This window comes from Anser anser (genome assembly GCF_964211835.1).
Source record: "Anser anser genome assembly, chromosome: 31".
In the NCBI taxonomy this organism is placed as follows: Eukaryota; Metazoa; Chordata; class Aves; order Anseriformes; family Anatidae; genus Anser; species Anser anser.
Window position 1 is genome coordinate 1,148,357 of NC_139752.1, and position 19,291 is coordinate 1,167,647.

Consider the following 19,291-nt stretch of genomic DNA (forward strand, 5'->3'; position numbering starts at 1 on the left):
GGCGGTGAGATTTTGCCATTGTAAATTTAGGGGCAGTGAGTGACAAAGGACAAGCTGTGCGTGAGTTGCGGCATTCTGCATCCCCCGTGTCCCATGGGAAACCACCGGTGAAATGGCAAAGACCCCATCTGTTCTAAGGCAAAGACCCCATCTGCTCCCATGCCAGACACAGCCCAGACCAGCCACGGCCCCAGAGACTCAGGGACCGGGCACTCCATGCACCCACCCTCACCCCAAATACCCTGACTGGTTCCGGACCCAGACGGAAGGGCTGCACAATGCCAATGGCCCCAAATTGCCCAGAAAATCCAGGTGCTGAACTCCAGGACCTGCTGGCAGCAGCTCTGCACCAAGTCGTGCTACTTCAAGAAGCCCCAGGACTTCCAGAGAGCGTCTCAGGTCTCCCCCAGCACACAAAGCAAAAGTAAAGCAGACGTCCGGCTGCTCGGAGGACTCTTTGGTTCTCCGTGTGTGGTGTTTGGTCCCATTGCTGACACAGCTGAAGGAGCTGCTCAGCAGCCTGTGCCCACTGCCCTCACAATATTATGATTATTGTCTTCCAGGACACCAGGGAAAACTGACAAAAATATCCATGGAGCTCTCTCCCCAAACATTACTTCCACATCCATGGGCATGCTCCATGCTGTGAAGGAGCTGAAACATTCAAAGGACACGTAAACTCTCCCCTGGAAGCATCACCCCAGCCACTAACCTGACACCTCCAGCTCCACAATGGCTTCGTTATAAGCATCTTCCATAGTGCAGACGTACTGGCCATCATCAGAGGGTCTCAGCCCCGTGATTCTCAAGTCCAGGCTTCCAGCAGAGAGACCATCTCTGGCCAACTCTGTCCTCCCGACATATGCCTCCATCTGCTCCCCATACAGGTCCTCTCCATTGCGGTAGTGGTGCACTGTCTCAGATAAGCTGTGCCGAATCCACCTGACCTCCAAGGTGCGAGCATCCCGTTGAGGGGACAAGTGGCAGGGCAGCACGACATCCTGCCCCACGGTGGCAGTGAGAGGCTGGCCTGGTCCCACCACTCTGAGCTGGGCTGGGCAATGGAGAAGGGCACAGAGAGGAGGTGAGATTTTGACATCGTAAATTTATGGGCAGTGAGTGACAAAGGGCGAGCTGTGCTAGAGTTGGTGCGTGCTGGGTCCCCCGTGTACAATGGGAAACCACTGGGGAAACAGGAGAGGGAGAGGGAGGACGTGCAGGAGAAGGAGGTGTGCTGGGAGTGGGAGCCCTCTCTGCAGCATTTGGGCAGGTGAAGAAGAGCCAGAAAGGGCAGACGAGGCAGCGCCCATATTGTGTGAAAGAACCAAAGGGAAAGTGAAACCCATTGGGGGCTGAGCTGAGGGCTCAGGTCCCCCTGCCCCACGGCCGCTCCCCTGCCCCACAGCAGCATGTCTGCCAGGCCCTGGGGGGAGCGCCCCCAGCAGCCCCACAGGATCTCACCTGAGCCCAGCCGGAGGAGGAGGAAAGTGACAAGGGAAGTCAGGAGGCCCTTGGCATGGCCGGTGCGGTTGGAGAGGCCAGAGTCCCTGGTGAGCCCCATCTGAGAGAGAGGTCCCCCAGGGGGCAGGCAGCCCCCAGGGGTTCTTTTCCAAGGGAGCCCCACCGAGAGAGAGAGCTCCCTCACAGCACCCAGCAGAGCTGCAGAAAGCACAAGGCTACACCCAACGTCCCCAACCTTTGCCCACTTCCTGGTTGAAATTACCCTCTGGGAAGAGCTCTGCCCGTGGGGCAATGAGGACAATTGTCTGGGGAGCTCTGCAGGGCTGGCACCACCATCCCATTGCAGCTTGGTGCCCAGCCCATGGCTTTCACCCAGCACGAGGGGCTTGTCCCCAGCAGGTGCCTCTCCAGACCCCCAGGGAAAGTCACTCTCTAGGCTCATTCATCTCCACCCATCTAAGGAGGAATCAAACAGGGAGCATTGGGACAATGTGGAGGTGCATAATGTCATCTCAAGACCTCTCCAAATTCTATCTTGGGGGTCTTTGGTCTTGGAATTTAAGCTGTCAGACGTTGCCCCAGTTTCCAAGAAGGATTAACAAAGAAGGCCCTGGGAATTACACCCTATCAGTGAACCCTATCTGTGCCCTGACTGCAGGATGGGCTTCACCGTTCCCTTGGCCTTCCTCCTCTGCCAGAAAAGCCACGTGGGGCCCAGTCCCCATGTCTGCTCCGACTGTGGGAAAGCCTTTTGGGAGACCACAACCCTCTGCAGGCACCAGCGCATCCACACGGGTGGGAAGCCCTACCACTGCTCGTACTGCGAGAAAAGCTTTCGGGCCAGCTCCACCCTCATCATCCACCAGAGGAACCACACCGCGGAGATGGAGTGTCTTTGGGTCTCCATCCCCATGACATCGCAGCTCCTCCATGTCCCATCCATCCTAGAACTTGCGTTTCGCTGCTGCTCGTGCCTTCAACTCCGAGCATAACTTTTACTGTTCCTCCCAAACAACCCTCTGAAGATGATTTGTGTGAATTGAGGAGGACCATGCATGCAGCTGTTGGTCATGGCACAGCTTCTCATAGTGCTTAGGGGAAGTGGTGGTCAGTCAGTCCCCAGTCCCGGGATGGCTTTGTGGATGGTGGGAGCCCAGTGGGATGGAGGACGATTGAGTTAGGGGGTGGTAGGACAGTAGTGGGATGGAGGATGATGAGGTTTGGGGATGGTGGGAGCCCAGAGAAATGGAGGATGATGGGGTTTTGGAGATGGTGGGACCCCACTGGGATGGAGGTGGATGGAGTTTGTGGTGGTGGATCTCAACTGGAATGGAAGACAATGGAATTTTAGGAGATGGGACTGTTCTGGGAGGAAGGAGCATGGGGTTTGGGGATGGTGGGATCTCGGTGGGATCTCAGTGGGATAAAGGATGAGAGGTTTTTGGGATGGTGAGACCTGACGAGGCTGGAGATGGATGGTGGTGTTTGGAGACGGTTCAGCTTGGCTCATGCCTTGAGAACCAGATGGAGGAGAGCATCTGTGTCTCCTCATTGTGTAGCTGGGTTCCAATGAGTGAGAAAGGGCGAGCTGCGCGTGAGTTGGTGCATCCTGCATCCCCTGTGTCCCCTGGGAAAACACTGGGGAAATGGGAGAGGGAGACGGAGGACGTGCAGGAGAAGGAGGTGTGCTGGGAGTGGGAGCCCTCTCTGCAGCATTTGGGCAGGTGAAGAAGAGCCAGAAAGGGCAGCCGAGGCAGCACCCATACTGCATGAAATAGACAAAGGGAAAGTGAAACCCAGCTGGGGCCGAGCTGTGGGCTCGGGTTCCCCCGGTCCCACAGCCACTCCCCTGCCCTATGGCAGTACGTCTGCCAGGCCCAGGGGGTAGAGCCCCCAGCAGCCCCACAGGATCCTACCTGAGCCCAGCTGGAGGAGGAGCAGAGTGATGAGGGAAGTCAGGAGGCCCCTGGCATGGCCGGTGAGGCTGGGGCCTCCACAGCCCCAGCGGAGCCCCATCTGAGACAGAGGCCCCCCAGGGGGCAGGCAGCCCCCCAGGGGTTCTTCTCCAAGGGGGCCCCACCAAGATAGATGTCCCTCACAGGACCCAGCAGAGCTGCAGAAAGCACAAGGCTATTCCCAACTTCCCCAACCTTTGCCCACTTCCTGGTTGAAATAACCCTCTGGGAGGAGCTCTGCCCCTGGGGCAATGTCTGGGGAGCTCTGCAGGGCTGGCACCGCCATCCCATCACTGCTGGGTGCCCAGTCCAGGGCCTTCAGCAAGCACGAGGGGCTTGTCCCCAGCAGGGGCCTCTCCAGACCTCCAGGGAAAGCCACTGTCTGAGCTCGTTCATCTCCACCCATCTAAGGAGGAATCAAACAGTGAGCAATGGGACAATGTAGAGAGATGGCAGTGAAGAGCTGAGCGGGATTAGAGGCTGCAGGGAATGGGGCACAGCTGGGTGCCAAGCCTGGAGCTGCCACCCTTTGCCCAGGGTGCTGAAGGCAATGTGCCAGCCTTGGTCACTGCTCCAGTAAAGCAGCTGTGGTAGAAGGTTGTCTCAGATGGGCAGGGACCTTCTTCTAGAGCTTAGGTGGATAAGGAAAGTTTCTGTTTGCTGGAAGTGAGGTCAGGCCATGTGGAAGGACTACAGAGGTACTGTTTGCTTTTGTAGGGAGAAAATTCGTATGGCCAAAGCACAATTTGAGTTGAGGCTGGACATGAGGGGCAATAAAATGGATTTTTTTTTAAACTCTCTTAACAGCAAAAGTAGGATGAGAGAAAGCACTGGTCTGCTACTGGATGGGGATGCCCAAACAGGGTCATCAACTTCACAGAGCTGTTTAATGCTTTCTTTGCCTTTGTCTTCAACACTGATGCTGGGCTGTGGGACCCCAGGTGCCCTGAGCTGGAGGACAGTGACTGCAGGAACGATAAATTCCCAACAAACTCCGAATTTGTGTGGGATTTGCTGCTCCAGATGGATGCATACAAGATTATAGGGCCTGATGGGATTCATCCCAGAGTACTAAGAGAACTGGCCGCTGTCATCATGTGTGGTGGTTTTACTGAGGTGGGCAGCTGAGCTTCACTACAACCGCTCTCTCACTCCCCCTCCTCAAAGGGAAAAGGGGAGAAAATGCAATGAAATGGGTTCGAGGATTGAAATAAGGACCAGGAGATCACACAATAATTATCATCATGGGCAAACTGACTAACCATAGGGAGATTAAAGGAATTTACTAGCTATTACTAAGAAGCCAGAAAAGTGAGAAACAAAGAAAACAAATCAGAGGTACCTTCCCCTCATCCACCCCCACCCTCTTCCACCTCCTCTCCCCAAGCGGCGCAGGGGAACAGGACAATGGGGTTTGCAGTCAGTCTATAGCACTTTGTCTCTGCTGCTCCTTCACGGTCACTCTCTTCCCCTGCTCCAACGTGGGGTCATAGAATCATAGAATATCCCGAGTTGGAAGGGACCCACAAGGATCAATGAGTCCAACTGCTGGTACCACACAGGTCTACCCAAAAATTCAGACCATATGAATAAGAGCACAGTCCAAATGCTTCTTGGGGGACATGGTCAAGGGTGACAAGGATTCTGCTCACTCCTCTTCTCCCCCCTGCAGGTTACACTCCCCTCCCTGGAGACAACTACCCTAAAGGTAATGGTGTCCCCATCCCCGTCCCCATTGGCGAGGGCCGAATCACCCCATCTCTCTCCCTGTGTGTGTCTCCCTTCCCCAGGCAGCATCTGAAGACCCCCAGACGGACACCTCCTGGCACCACTGGCTCCTGGATGGCCCCATCTCAGACCCGATGCTGCGGTGCTGAGAATAAAGATGCTCCACAAGCCCCGCTGGCATCTCTGCAGCATTCTGGGAACAGGGCAGAGGCTCATGGGGCTCCTACGGTGTCCTACCAAGAGGAGCGGGTGGGTGGAGGACATGGCATGGGACCCCAAAGGGCCAAGCATGCCCTGGGGTGCCTCAGGCACGGCACTGCTGGCCGGCCGAGGGAAGGGATCGTCCCGCTCTGCTCGGCCTGCTGCGGCCTCACCTCAAGCACTGCGTGCAGCTGTGGGCAGCACAGCAGACGAAGGGTGTGAAACTGTGAGAGAGCCTCCAAGGGAGGGCCATGAGGATGGCGAAGGCTCTGCAGGGCAAGGTGTGTGAGGAGCGGCTGAAGGCGTTTGGCATGATGAGCCCAGAGCAGAGGAGACACAGGGGAGGCCTCGCGGCGGCCCACAGGTTCCTGATGAGGGGAGCGGAGGGGCAGGCACCGGTCTCTGCTCTCTGGGGCCAGCGACAGGGCCCAAGGTAACGGCATGGAGCTGCCACCGGAGACACTCAGGCCGGCTGTTTGGAAGTGGTTTATTCCCCGAGAGGGTGGTTGGGCACTGCAACAGGCTCCCGAGGGATGTAGCCACGGCCCTGAGCCTGCTGCAGCTCAAGGAGTGTTTGGAGAAGGCTCTTAGGGAAAGGGTCTGATTTTTGGGTGATCCTTTGTGGAGCCTGGAGATGGACTCGATGGTCCCATTGGGTCCGTACCAACTCAGGCTATTCTGTCATTCTGTGATCTTGGGCTGAAGGCTGAGGAGACCTGCTCCCTCTGCTTGGAGGACTTCCAAGAGCCGGAGATGCATCCGTGTGGGCACAGCCTCTGCAGAGTCTGTGTGATGGGAGGCTGGAAGCTCTTTGGGTGCCCCCAGAGCAGGGCAATGACCCAGCTGGGACAAGTGCACCCAGGTTCCAGCTGGGGAGCCATGGGGAGCTGGAGCTTAGGTTCCTCCTAGCTCTGACTCCCAGGACCAACACCAAGGAGACGGTCTGCTGCAAGACGCCTTCCCAGGCAGCAAAGCCTGAGGACAGAAAGCACCCAGGAAATGCCACTGCCAGACTCCATCTTCCTGTGCAAAACTTTATTTGCCACAGTCCTGCTGCTGCTGTGCCTTGGTGTGCTCCAGAGGAGGGAACAAAGAGCCCCCACAGGCTGCTCATGCTCAGCACCAGGCACAGAGCAAAGATCAACCCCAAACTAGGAGGCAAAGGTGGCCTGCAATGGCCGGCAGCACACGGTGACCGCATCCCTTGCAATGGGGTCTGCTGGGGGGGAGGGGCTTTGCCCTTGGGGACCACGGGGAATGTTTGGGGGGGCTCTGCTCTATGGCACCCTGGGGGGAGTTTGGGGGGGCTCTGCTCTGTAGGACCCTGTGGAGAACTGTGGGGGGGCTTTGCTCTATGTGGCCATGGGGATGTCTGGGGGGGGCTCAACATCATGGGGCCCTAGGGATAAGTTCTGGGGGGCTCTGCTCTATGGGACCCCTGGGGAAGGGCTGGGGTAGGCTCTGCTTCGTGGGACCCTGGGGGTAGTTTGTGGGGGCTCTGCTCTATGGGGCCGTGAGAAGGAGTTTGGGTGGGGGGTTTGCTTTATGAGGCCGTGGGGAGGTTTGGGGGTGCTCAGCATCATGGGACCCTAGGGATAGTTTGGGGGGGGTTCTGCACTGTGGTAGTCCGAGAGGGGGTTGGGGGGAGGTCTGCTGTATGGGACTGTGGGGTTGTTTGTGAGGGGCTTTGCCCTTGGGGACCATGGTGGATGTTTGGGGGGGGCTCTGCTCTGTGGGACCCTGGGGATGGTGAGGAGAGGGCTCTGCTCTATGGGACTTTGGGGATGCTTTGGGGGGACTCAGCTCTATGGGACCCTGGAGATTTGGGGGGCTCTGCTCTGCATGGAGGTGGATGGAGGCACAGAGATGACATTCCTTCCCCCCTCCCCGCAGGCGCGTTCCTGATGCACATGGCCAGCTACTGCCCGCTGGCGGCCAACGGCTCCGTGATGGGCTTCGACTTCACCCTGGCCTTCAACAAGAACCAGCTGGTGTGCTACGACTCTGACACTCAGCGCTTCGTCGCCTGCGACTGGGGCCTGCTGCGGCAGCAGGCCACCCACCTCGCCGCCCACCTCAACAACGACAGCACCTGGGTGCACCGCGTCAAGGCCCGGCGCCAGGCCTGCAGCGACCTGGCCCTGCGCTACTGGGACTGGACGGCGCTGCGGCGCAGTGAGCTCCCGGGGGGGCTTGGCATGGGACCGTGGTGTGGAAGCGCTGCAGGAGAATATTGCCTGGGGGGTTGTGTGGGAGTGTTGCAGAGCATGTTGCATGGGGGCATTGCGTGGGGCTGTTGCAGAGCATATTCCATGGGGGCGTTGCATGGAGGATAGCAGAGGAGTGTTGCAAAGGGCATTGCACGGAGGAGTTGCAGAGCATGTTGCATGGAGCTGTTGCATTGTGGCATTGCGTGGGGGCATTGCACAGGGGTTTTGCAGAGTATGTTGTATGGGATTGTTGCACAGGGGTGTTGTAGGGCATGTTGCAAGGAGATGTTGCACCAGGCATTGCAAGGGGGTGCTGCAGAGCACACTGCGTGAGGACGTTGCAGGGGGATGTTGCACGGAGCACTGCACAGCGCACTGCATTGCACTTTGCATGGGGATGTTGCACGGAGCAATGCCTCTTGCAGGGTGTGGCACAGGGGCGTTGCACAGGGCATCTCGTGGGCATCGCATGGGGATGTCACACGTGACATCGCATTTGGACAATGCCAATTTTTTTGGCTCTCATGCATGCGCCCATACCTCCTTGCTGCCAGACTTGTAGCGACCAGACCAACAAGGACCGAGGCCCAGCATTTTGCAAGACTTGTAGCATTAAGAACAGACACTTGTGCAGCTCTCTGCACCGTGCCACCAAAACACAAGTGGGAGTGAATGGGGACGGGTGGAGGACGTCCCTGTCCCAGAAGCGTCAGTGCAGAGCGGGGCAGCCCCGCAGCTCGCTCCCCGTCCCCACCTTGATCCCCGTTCCTTTCAGCCATCCCGGCCGTGTCCCGTGCCCAGGGCAGCCCCAGCCCCAGCACTCCCCACTCCCCCGTCAGGCTCCAGCTGCTCCTCCAGCACCCCCGAGCCACCAGCACAAAAGCCCCCACAGCCCACCCAGCCCAGTCCCTCCTGCAGGGACACCACTTCCCCAGGGGCTGTGGGCAGGGACTGCAAGGACTCACCCAGCTCTCGGCTCTGTGCCACTGAAAAGTAAAGGCGGAGGAACAGGAGGTCAGCAGAGCAGCTTGGTTGCTCAGTGGGAACATCTGCAGGGGGTCTGGGCCTTCCCACCAGCCCCACGCTGCAGCCATGCTCCCTGGCCTCCCACCCAAGGCCCCTTGCCTTCTCCCCTGCCTTCGTTGCCCAAGGCAGAGGCCCAAGAGGATCCCAAGGCCGTTGGGATCCCCAGGAGAACATTCCCTTCCTCCTCCTACGCACCTCGCTGGGCCAGGGCTCAGCCCCGCTCCAGACCCACGCGGGTCCCTGCAGAACACCTCCCTCCGCTCCATCCCTGCGCTGCCAGCTTACCTTTCTTTCGAAAGAGATAAACACCGAGGCCAATGGACACAGCCAAAAGCACGAGGACCAGAGCCAGAGCCACCTTCCAGGCATGGGCGTTGTGGAAAAAGGGAGCTGAGAAAAGGCAGCAGGAAAAGGGCTGCATTTATGTGCCCATGGGTGGAAAAGCAAGACGCAGACTTCTCCCAGCTCAGGACAAGTGCAGGGGCCAGAAACACCTCCCCCTGGCTGTGCTATTTGTACCTGCGATGTGCAGGGACAATTCCCTCTCCTGCTGGAGGCGGCTGCTCCTGACCACGCAGGACAAGGGCCCCTCCATGCTCCCGGTCACGATGACGGCACTTTCGATTTCAAAGAGCCCCTCCTGGTCCTGGGAATGTGTCTGGGAGACCGAGGGCAGATGCTGCCCGCGAGCATCCCTCCACAGCAGCTGCGGCAGCGGGTACCAGCCGGCCGATCGACACAGCACCCGGACGCCTCCGGCCTCGTAGCCCCCCAGGGAGAGGTGGGGGCCAGCGCCTGTGGCTGGGGGAAGAGCCTGCAGCTGGGGCTTGACATGGGGAGGGATTCATTTCAAGGCAAAGACCCCATCTGTTCCCATGCCAGACACAGCCCAGCACAGCCATGGCCCCAGGGGCTCAGGGTCCGGGCGCTCCATGCACCCACCCTCACCGCAAACCACCCTGGCTTGTGCCGGAACCAGAGAGGAGGGCTGCACAATGCCAGTGGCCCCAAATCACCCTGAAAACCCAGGTGCTGAGCTTCAGCACCTCCAGGCAGCGTCTCGGCACCAAGCTGTTCTGGTTCAAGAAGCCCCGGGGCTTCCAGACAATGTCTCAGGTCTTCCCCAGCACACAAAGCAAAAGAAAAGCAGACGTCCGGCTGCTCAGAGGACTCTGTGATTCTCCCTGTGGTGTTTGGTCCCATTGCTGACACAGCTGAAGGAGCTGCTCAGCAGCCTGTACCCAGTGCCCTCACAATATTATGATTATTGTCTTCCAGGACACCAGGGAAAACTGACAAAAATATCCATGGAGCTCTCTCCCCAAATATTACCTCCACATCCATGGGCATGCTCCATGCTGTGAAAGAGCTGAAACATTAAAAGGACACGTAAACTCTCCCCTGGAAGCATCACCCCAGCCACTAACCTGACACCTCCAGCTTCACAATGGCTTCATTATAAGCATCTTCCACAGTGCAGACGTACTGGCCATCATCTGAGGGTCTCAGCCCCGTGATTCGCAAGTCCAGGTTTCCAGCAGAGAGACCATCTCTGGCCAACTCTGTCCTCCCGACATATGCCTCCATCTGCTCCCCATACAGGTCCTCTCCATTGTGGTAGTGGTGCACTGTCTCAGATAAGCTGTGCCGAATCCACCTGACCTCCAAGGTGCGAGCATCCCGTTGAGGGGACAAGTGGCAGGGCAGCACGACATCCTGCCCCACGGTGGCAGTGAGAGGCTGGCCTGGTCCCTCCACTCTGATCTGGGCTGGGCAATGGAGAAGGGCACAGAGAGGCGGTGAGATTTTGCCATTGCAAATTTATGGGCAGTGAGTGACAAAGGGTGAGCTGTGCGAGAGTTGGTGCGTGCTGCGTCCCCCGTGTCCCATGGGAAACCACTGGGGAAACAGGAGAGGGAGAGGGAGGACGTGCAGGAGAAGGAGGTGTGCTGGGAGTGGGAGCCCTCTCTGCAGCATTCGGGCAGGTGAAGAAGAGCCAGAAAGGGCAGCCGAGGCAGCGCCCATATTGTGTGAAAGAACCAAAGAGAAAGTGAAACCCATTGGGGGCTGAGCTGAGGGCTCAGGTCCCCCTGCCCCACGGCCGCTCCCCTGCCCCACAGCAGCATGTCTGCCAGGCCCTGGGGGGAGCGCCCCCAGCAGCCCCACAGGATCCTACCTGAGCCCAGCCGGAGGAGGAGGAAAGTGACGAGGGAAGTCAGGAGGCCCTTGGCATGGCCGGTGCGGTTGGAGCGGCCGCAGTCCCAGGGGAGCCCCATCTGAGAGAGAGGTCCCCCAGGGGGCAGGCAGCCCCCCAGGGCTTCTTTACCAAGGGAGCCCCACAGAGATAGAGAGGTCCCTCACAGCACCCAGCAGAGCTGCAGAAAGCACAAGGCTACACCCAATGTCCCCAACCTTTGCCCACTTCCTGGTTGAAATAACCCTCTGGGAAGAGCTCTGCCCGTGGGGCAATGAGGACAAGTGTCTGGGGAGCTCTGCAGGGCTGGCACCACCATCCCATTGCAGCTGGGTGCTCAGCCCATGGCTTTCACCCAGCACGAGGGGCTTGTCCCCAGCAGGTGCCTCTCCAGACCCCCAAGGAAAGCCACTCTCTAGGCTCATTCATCTCCACCCATCTAAGGAGGAATCAAACAGCGAGCATTGGGACAATGTGGAGGTGCATAATGTTATCTCGAGACCTCTCCAAATTCTATCTTGGGGGTCTTTGGTCTTGGAATTTAAGCTATCAGACGTTGCCCCGGTTACCAAGAAGGATTAACAAAGAAGGCCCTGGGAATTACACCCTATCAGTGAACCCTATCTGTGCCCTGACTGCGGGATGGGCTTCACCATTCCCTCAGCCTTCCTCCTCTGCCAGAAAAGCCACGTGGGGCCCAGTCCCCATGTCTGCTCCGACTGTGGGAAAGCCTTTTGGGAGACCACGACCCTCTGCAGGCACCAGCGCATCCACACGGGTGAGAAGCCCTACCCCTGCTCGTACTGCGAGAAAAGCTTTCGGGCCGGCTCAACCCTCATCATCCACCAGAGGAACCACACCGCGGAGATGGGGGTTTTGCAGTGCACGTTGCATGGGATTGTTGCACAGGGGTGTTGCAGAGCACGTTGCAAGGAGATGTTGCACCAGGCATTGCATGGGGGAGCTGCAGAGCACACTGCATGAGGACGTTGCAGGGGGATGTTGCACGGAGCACTGCACAGCGCACTGCATTGCACTTTGCATGGGGATGTTGCACGGAGCAATGCCTCTTGCAGGGTGTGGCACAGGGGCGTTGCACAGGGCATCTCGTGGGCATTGCATGGGGATGTCGCACGTGACATCGCGTGGGACAATGCCTAGAGCTTGCACAGGGCGTTGCATGGGGAAGCGGCGTGGGGAAGTTGCGTGGAGCTTTGCACAGGGCGTTGCAGGGGAGCGTTGCACGGAACATTGCGTGAGGACGTTGCATGGGGCAGGGAAAAGGGGCTCGCCCACCCCTGATCCCATCCCCGTCCCTGCTCCAGCGCAGCCCCAAGTCCGCATCATCCCCGCGGAGACGGGGAACGCCCGTGTGCCCGTCCGCCTCACCTGCCACATCTGGGGCTTCTACCCCCCCGAGGTGACCGTCATCTGGCTGCGCAACGGGGACATCCTGGAGCCCGACGGCTACAACCCCATCTCCGCCATCCCCAACGGCGACTGGACCTACCAGACGCAGGTGCCCCTGATGGTGGCCCCGGTGGCAGGCGACACCTACACGTGCTCGGTGCAGCACGTCAGCCTGCAGGAGCCTCTCCTGGAGGACTGGAGTGAGTGGAGAGGTGCAGGACCACACCCGGAGGCCGGCGGTCTTGCCCACTCACCGCCACTCACCCGGCCGTGTCCCCGCAGGTCCCGGACTGCTGCCGGAGGTGACAATAATGGTGGCGGTGGCCACCGTGCTGATGGTGGTGGGACTTGGCTTATTTCTCGCCGGCGTCTACCGCTTCAGGGCCAGGCCTCCCGCCCCCGGTGAGTGGCCGGGGAGAGCTGGGGACGTGGTCAAGGGCGACGAGGACTCTGCTCACTCCTCTTCTCCCCCCTGCAGGTTACACTCCCCTCCCTGGAGACAACTACCCTGCAGGTAACGGAGTCCCCATCCCTGTCCCCATTGGTGAGGGCCGAATCACCCCATCTCTCGCCCTGTGTGTGTCTCCCTTCCCCAGGCAGCATCTGAGGACCCCCAGACGGACACCTCCCGGCACCGGTGGCTCCTGGATGGCCCCATCTCAGACCCGATGCTGCGGTGCTGAGAATAAAGATGCTCCACAAGCCCCGCTGGCATCTCTGCAGCATTCTGGGGACAGGGCAGAGGCTCATGGGGCTCCTACGGTGTCTCACCAAGTGGAGAGGGTGGGTGGGGGACATGGCATGGCAGCCCAAAGGGCCAAGTGTGCCCTGGGGTGCCTCAGGCACGGCACTGCTGGCCGGCCGAGGGAAGGGATCGTCCCGCTCTGCTGGGCCTGCTGTGAGCACTCGAGCACTGCGTGCAGCTGTGGGCAGCACAGCAGACGAAGGGCGTGAAACTGTGCGAGAGCCTCCAAGGGAGGGCTATGAGGATGGCTGAGGCTCTGCAGGGCAAGGGGTGTGAGGAACGGCTGAAGGCGCTTGGCTTGTTGAGCCCAGAGCAGAGGAGACGCAGGGGAGGCCTCGCGGTGGCCCACAGGTTCCTGATGAGGGGAGCGGAGGGGCAGGCACCGGTCTCTGCTCTCTGGGGCCAGAGACAGGGCCCGAGGGAACGGCACGGAGCTGCCACAGGGGAGGCTCAGGTACCAAGGAGACGGTCTGCTGCAAGACACCTTCCCAGGCAGCAAAGCCTGTGAACAGAAGCACCCAGGAAAAGGCCACTGCCAGACTCCATCTTCCAGGGCAAAACTTTATTTGCCGCAGTCCTGCTGCTGCTGTGCCTTGATGTCCTCCAGAGGAGGGAACAAAGAGCCCCCACAGGCTGCTCATGCTCAGCACCAGGCACATAGCACAGATCAACCCCAAACTAGGAGGCAAAGGTGGCCTGCAATGGCCGGCAGCACACGGTGACCACATCCCTTCCACTAGGGGTCTGCAAGCAGTGCAAGCAGAGGGGAGAGGAGTGTGGAGAGCTGCTGCAGCCCCTGTGCTGCCCACTGGGGCTCAGAGGTAGGCTGAGACCCGCGGATGACAGCAGGGCTTGTGCCCCAGCACAGGAACCCTGTGCAGGGCAGAGCCCAGGGGCTGCAAGGGGCCTGGCCCTGCTTGCAGCATCCCAGCCCTCCTCCAGCAGCAGGGAGGGACATGGGGCAGCCCCTGGCCCCATTGCCCCTCATTCCTGTGCTGCTCCTGCAGGACCAAGGGGAGGTGATGCAGGAGTGGGTGGAGAAGGGCAGGAGCCCCCCAGGGCTGGGGACAGGGTCTACAGGGTGCTGTCCCTCAGGCACAGCTGAATTCCCTGTGTCTTCAGCCAGAACCAGGGGCGGATGCTCTCCCCATTGAAGGAGGCTGCTGTGAAAGTGAAGATCTCCACCCCATTGTCAGCATTGATAAAAGACACCTGCTGCTGGGTATAGTCCAGACAGACCCAGATCCTCGTGGGGACAGGGGACGGGGAGACGTGAGTGGGAGGAGATGTGAGAGACCAGAGCTTCCCCTTATAGTACTGCACAGCCCAGATCCCTCCTTCAGGGCTCATGTGCCTCTCCCCCTTCCTCTTCACAGATGCCCTGGTCACCCCCACAGCCCACCGAGAACACTTTAGCCTCTCCCCCTCCCCCTCCACCTCCCAGCAGTGCCTCCCCTCTCTGAACTCCTCACGGCCCAGCACGCAGCACCAATGGTCAAATCTCTCTGGTGTGTCAGGAACCTGCTGCCATTCACTTTCCTGTCTCACAGTGCTGTTGTCCTGAGACAGGACAAGCTGGGGATGAGCCGTTTGTGGATCCAGGGTCACCTTCACTGCAGGGACAGAAGGAGCCAGGCCATCAGGGGCAGAGCTCAGCCCTGGGCAGGCTTTCCCCAGCTCAGGGCCCGGAGCTGCCCCACGGGGCAGGAGATGGGGCACCTCTTGGCTCCTGAACATGCCCCAGGAAGGGCAGGAGAAGCACTGCAGAGGGCAACCCAATGCACACCTACCTCTATTTTGAGGCAGAAGACACCTTCTCCATGCTGGAAGGAGAGGGGAGAGCTGGTCACAGCCCACGGCCGGTGCCCAGTGGGTGTGGGCAGGGTGAGGGTCCAGCCCTGGGCTGCTCTGCCCCAGCTGCCCACCCTCCCCTGCACATCGCCTTTACGTAGCCCTGAGGCCCAAGTGCACGGACACTCACCCAGCTCTGCAGCTTGTTTCTCTGGAAAAGTGAAAAAACAAGGCATGATGAGAGGGGACAGCTCAACCGGACCCCAAACTGCTTTGGTTTTTATAGGGAGACTCACCCAGCTTTGCATCTTTTTCCTCTGCAAAACAAGAGTAAAAGCAACTCATGATGAAAAGAGAAAACTTCTCTTTTCACCTTTCTTCCTTAATATAGAGCATTTTATTTTATTTCATTTCATTTCATTTCATTTATTTTAAATTTGAGAAGGGACACTCACCCAGCTCTGCAGCTTGTTTCTCTGGAAAAGTGAAAAAACAAGGCATGATGAGACGGGAGAGCTCAACTGTACCCCAAACTGCTTTGGTTTTTATAGGGAGACTCACCCAGCTTTGCATCTTTTTCCTCTGCAAAACAAGAGTAAAAGCAACTCATGATGAAAAGAGAAAACTTCTCTTTTCACCTTTCTTCCTTAATATAGAGCATTTTATTTTATTTCATTTCATTTCATTTCATTTATTTTAAATTTGAGAAGGGACACTCACCCAGCTCTGCAGCTTGTTTCTCTGGAAAAGTGAAAAAACAAGGCATGATGAGACGGGAGAGCTCAACTGTACCCCAAACTGCTTTGGTTTTTATAGGGAGACTCACCCAGCTTTGCATCTTTTTTCTCTGCAAAACAAGAGTAAAAGCAACTCATGATGAAAAGAGAAAACTTCTCTTTTCACCTTTCTTCCTCAATACAGAGCATTTTATTTATTTTATTTTATTTTATTTTATTTTTTAATTTCGGGAGGGACACTCACCCAGCTCTGTAGCTGTTGAAGCTGCAAGAGAAAGAAAAGCAATGCATGATGAGAGGAGAGAGCTCCTCATAGCAAGGTTACTGACAAGGGTAAGCTCAAATTCCTTCAGACTCACCCAGCATTTCCTCTTTTTCCTCTGGAAAAGAAAAGCAAAAGCAATGCATGAAGGGAGGGGGGTTAAGGGGGGGGAGGGAGGAAGTCCATCTCATAACTAGACCCCAAATGCATTTTGATAGGAGAGGTACACTCACCAAGCTGTTGAGCTTGTTCCACGGGAAAAGGAAGAGAAGAGAGCATAACATGATGAGAAGGGACACCTACTGACCCTTCACAGCTCCCATGGGAAGACACCAAATCTTTGGATATATTAAAGGAGACTTACCCAGCTCTGCATCTTTTTTCACTAGAAAAGGAAAATAAATGCAATACGTGATCATAGATTTCTGTTCTCATCTCATGGTGGCTCCCATGACACCAAAAGAAGACACCAAAAGAAGACATCAAAATCTGTACAGTGTTGAGTGGGCACAGGCCACCTTGTTCCCAGACTGGGAGGGACCAGAATAACAGGGAGCAAGACCCAGCTTTGAGCAAGGCTCATGCACATGGAGCATTAAGGACAGACACTTGTGCAGCTCTCTGCACCGTGCCACCAAAACACAAGTGGAAGGGAATGGGGACGGGTGGAGGACGTCCCTGTCCCAGAAGCGTCAGTGCAGAGCGGGGCAGCCCCGCAGCTCGCTCCCCGTCCCCACCTTGATCACCGTTCCTTTCAGCCATCCTGGCCGTGTCCCGTGCCCAGGGCAGCCCCAGCCCCAGCACTCCCCACTCCCCCGTCAAGCTCCAGCTGCTCCTCCAGCACCCCCGAGCCAACAGCACACAAGCCCCCACAGCCCACCCAGCACAGTCCCTCCCGCAGGGACACCACTTCCCCAGGGGCTGGGGGCAGGGACTGCAAGGACTCACCCAGCTCTCGGCTCTGTGCCGCTGAAAAGCAAAGGCAGAGGAACAGGAGGTCAGCAGAGCAGCTTGGTTGCTCGGTGGGAACATCTGCAGGGGGTCTGGGCCTTCCCACCAGCCCCACGCTGCAGCCATGCTCCCTGGCCTCCCACCCAAGCCCCTTGCCTTCTCCCCTGCCTTCGTTGCCCAAAGCAGAGGCCCAAGAGGATCCTAAGGCCTTTGGGATCCCCAAGAGAACATTCCCTTCCTCCTTCTACGCACCTCCCTGGGCCAGGGCTCAGCCCCGCTCCAGACCCACGCGGGTCCCTGCAGAACAGCTCCCTCCGCTCCATCCCTGCGCTGCCAGCTTACCTTTCTTTCGAAAGAGATAAACACTGAGGCCAATGGACACAGCCAAAATCACGAGGACCAGAGCCAGAGCCACCATCCAGGGCTGGGCGTTATGGAAGAAGGGAGCTGAGAAAAGGCAGCAGGAAAAGGGCTGCGTTTCCATGCCCCTGGGTGGAAAATCAAGACCCAGACTTCTGGTTTAGGACAAGTGCTCCCCACTCAGGACAAGTGCAGGGGCCAGGAACACCTCCCCCTGGCTGTGCTATTTGTACCTGCGATGTGCAGGGACGATTCCCTCTCCTGCTGGAGGCGGCTGCTCCTGACCACGCAGGACAAGGGCCCTTCCACGCTCCCGGTCACGATGATGGCACCTTCGATTTCAAAGAGCCCCTCCTGGTCCTGGGAATGTGTCTGGGAGACCGAGGGCAGGTGCTGCCCACGAGCATCCCTCCACAGCAGCTGCGGCAGCGGGTACCAGCCGGCCGATCGACACAGCACGCGGATGCCTCCGGCCTCGTAGCCCCCCAGGGAGAGGTGGGGGTCAGTGCCTGTTGCTGGGGGAAGAGCCCGCGGCTGGGTCTTGACTTGGGGAGGGATTCAGTTCCAAGGCAAAGACCCCATCTGCTCCCATGCCAGACACAGCCCAGCACAGCCATGGCCCCAGGGGCTCAGGGACTGGGCGCTCCACACACCCACCCTCACCGCAAACCACCCCGGCTTGTGCCGGAACCAGAGAGCAGGGCTGCACAATGCCTGTGGCCCCAAATTGACCAGAAATACCAGGTGCAAGCTTCAGCACCTCCAGGCAGCGTCTTGGCACCAAGTCGTGCTGGTTCAAGAAGCCCCAAGACTTCCAGACAACGTCTCATGTCTCCCCCAGCACGCAAAGCAAAAGTAAAGCAGATGTCCGGCTGCTCAGAGGACTCTGCGATTCTCCCTGTGTGGTATTTGGTCCCATTGCTGACACAGGTGAAGGAGCTGCTCAGCAGCCTGTGCCCACTGCCCTCACAATATTATGATTATTGTCTTCAAAGACACCAGTGAAAACTGACAAAAATATCCATGGAGCTCTCTCCCCAAATATTACCTCCACATCCATGGGCGTGCTCCATGCTGTGAAAGAGCTGAAACATTCAAAGGACACGTAAACTCTCCCCTGGAAGCATCACCCCAGCCACTAACCTGACACCTCCAGCTCCACAATGGCTTCATCATACACATTAGCATTTTTCACAGTGCAGACGTACTGGCCATCATCAGAGGTTCTCACCCTGGTGATTCGCAAGTCCAGGCTTCCAGCAGAGAGATCATCTCTGGCCAACTCTGTCCTCCCAGCATATGCCCCCATCTGCTCCCCGTACAGGTCCTCTCCATCGCGGTAGTGGTGCACTGTCTCAGAGCTATCATCCCGGATCCACCTGACCTCCAAGGTGCGAGCATCCCGTTGAGGGGACAAGTGGCAGGGCAGCACGACATCCTGCCCCATGGTGGCAGTGAGAGGCTGGCCTGGTCCCACCACTCTGAGCTGGGCTGGGCAATGGAGAAGGGCACAGAGAGGCTGTGAGATTTTGTCATCGTAAATTTATGGGCAGTGAGTGACAAAGGGCGAGCTGTGTGTGAGTTGGTGCGTGCTGCATCCGCCATGTCCCATGGGAAACCACTGGGGAAACTGGAGTGGGAGAGGGAGGACGTGCAGGAGAAGGAGGTGTGCTGGGATGGGAGTCCTCTCTGCAGCATTTGGGCAGGTGAAGAAGGGACAGAAAAGGCTAGTAATATAAGGCAGATTTAATATAAGCCTTAATATAATGTGTGTATTGCATGGAAAAAAAAAAAAGAAAAAAAAAAGAGAGAGAGAGGGGGAAAGTAAAAGTGAAACCCAGCGTGAGCCGAGCTGTGGGCTTGGGTTCCCCCCTGTCCCATGGCCGCTCCCCTGCCCCACAGCAGCACGTCTGCCAGGCCCACAGGGGGAGCCCCCAGCAGCCCCCCAGGATCCTACCTGAGCCCAGCCAGAGGAAGAGTAGAGTGAAGAGGGAAGTCAGGAGGCCCCTGGCATGGCTGGTGAGGCTGGGGCGGCTGCAGCCCCAGGGGAGCCCCATCTGAGAGAGAGGTCCCCCAGGGGGCAGGGGGCCCCCCAGGGGTTCTTCTCCAAGGGAGTCCGACCAAAAGAGAGAGGTCCTATGGGTGACCCTTTTGGTGACAAACTGGAGCTGATTGATACGGCGGTGCACTAAGGCATAGAGTGCTAACCAGGCTAGAATAACAGAAAGTGGGAACCAATAAGGAGTTGTTAGGCTCGGGC

General features: G+C 58.1%; 4 protein-coding genes across 9 annotated transcripts in view; 1 reads left to right on the forward strand and 3 right to left on the reverse strand.

The window, feature by feature from the left end:
- Positions 1-12,889, forward strand: part of LOC310888193 (HLA class II histocompatibility antigen, DM beta chain-like) — a 51,773-nt gene extending 38,884 nt beyond the window's left edge. For 2 of the 5 annotated variants that reach the window (XM_083814664.1, XM_083814654.1), the window contains exons 2-6: positions 7,239-7,520; positions 12,101-12,385; positions 12,468-12,587; positions 12,664-12,699; positions 12,782-12,889. In XM_083814664.1, the coding sequence (XP_083670790.1) occupies positions 7,239-7,520; positions 12,101-12,385; positions 12,468-12,587; positions 12,664-12,699; positions 12,782-12,792 (734 nt within the window). In that variant the 3' untranslated portion in view covers positions 12,793-12,889. Of the gene's footprint in view, positions 1-7,238; positions 7,876-11,723; positions 12,386-12,467; positions 12,588-12,663; positions 12,700-12,781 lie in introns of those variants that run through there. The other 3 variants (XM_083814662.1, XM_083814661.1, XM_083814655.1) reach the window with 3 other exon arrangements.
- Positions 1-19,291, reverse strand: part of LOC310888191 (butyrophilin subfamily 1 member A1-like) — a 38,851-nt gene that overhangs the window by 3,813 nt on the left and 15,747 nt on the right. Inside the window, exons 1-5 of one of the 2 annotated variants that reach the window (XM_083814644.1) lie at positions 18,989-19,123; positions 18,175-18,522; positions 17,265-17,546; positions 17,014-17,118; positions 16,669-16,689 (exon numbers count right to left, since the gene is read on the reverse strand). In XM_083814644.1, the coding sequence (XP_083670770.1) occupies positions 16,669-16,689; positions 17,014-17,118; positions 17,265-17,546; positions 18,175-18,522; positions 18,989-19,088 (856 nt within the window). In that variant the 5' untranslated portion in view covers positions 19,089-19,123. Of the gene's footprint in view, positions 1-16,668; positions 16,690-17,013; positions 17,119-17,264; positions 17,547-18,174; positions 18,523-18,988; positions 19,124-19,291 lie in introns of those variants that run through there. The other variant, XM_083814645.1, reaches the window with a different exon arrangement.
- On the reverse strand, positions 153-3,649 carry LOC310888200 (myelin-oligodendrocyte glycoprotein-like). The gene is made up of 2 exons (XM_083814672.1): positions 3,378-3,649; positions 153-1,054 (listed from the first exon to the last, which is right to left on the reverse strand). Exons 1-2 carry the CDS (start codon positions 3,475-3,477, stop codon positions 708-710), a joined length of 447 nt encoding a protein of 148 aa, XP_083670798.1. The 5' UTR covers positions 3,478-3,649; the 3' UTR covers positions 153-707.
- LOC310888198 (butyrophilin subfamily 1 member A1-like) lies at positions 13,495-15,873 on the reverse strand. Its single transcript, XM_083814670.1, has 5 exons — positions 15,703-15,873; positions 15,548-15,568; positions 15,442-15,462; positions 14,721-14,753; positions 13,495-14,543 (listed from the first exon to the last, which is right to left on the reverse strand). Exons 1-5 carry the CDS (start codon positions 15,770-15,772, stop codon positions 14,005-14,007), a joined length of 684 nt encoding a protein of 227 aa, XP_083670796.1. The 5' UTR covers positions 15,773-15,873; the 3' UTR covers positions 13,495-14,004.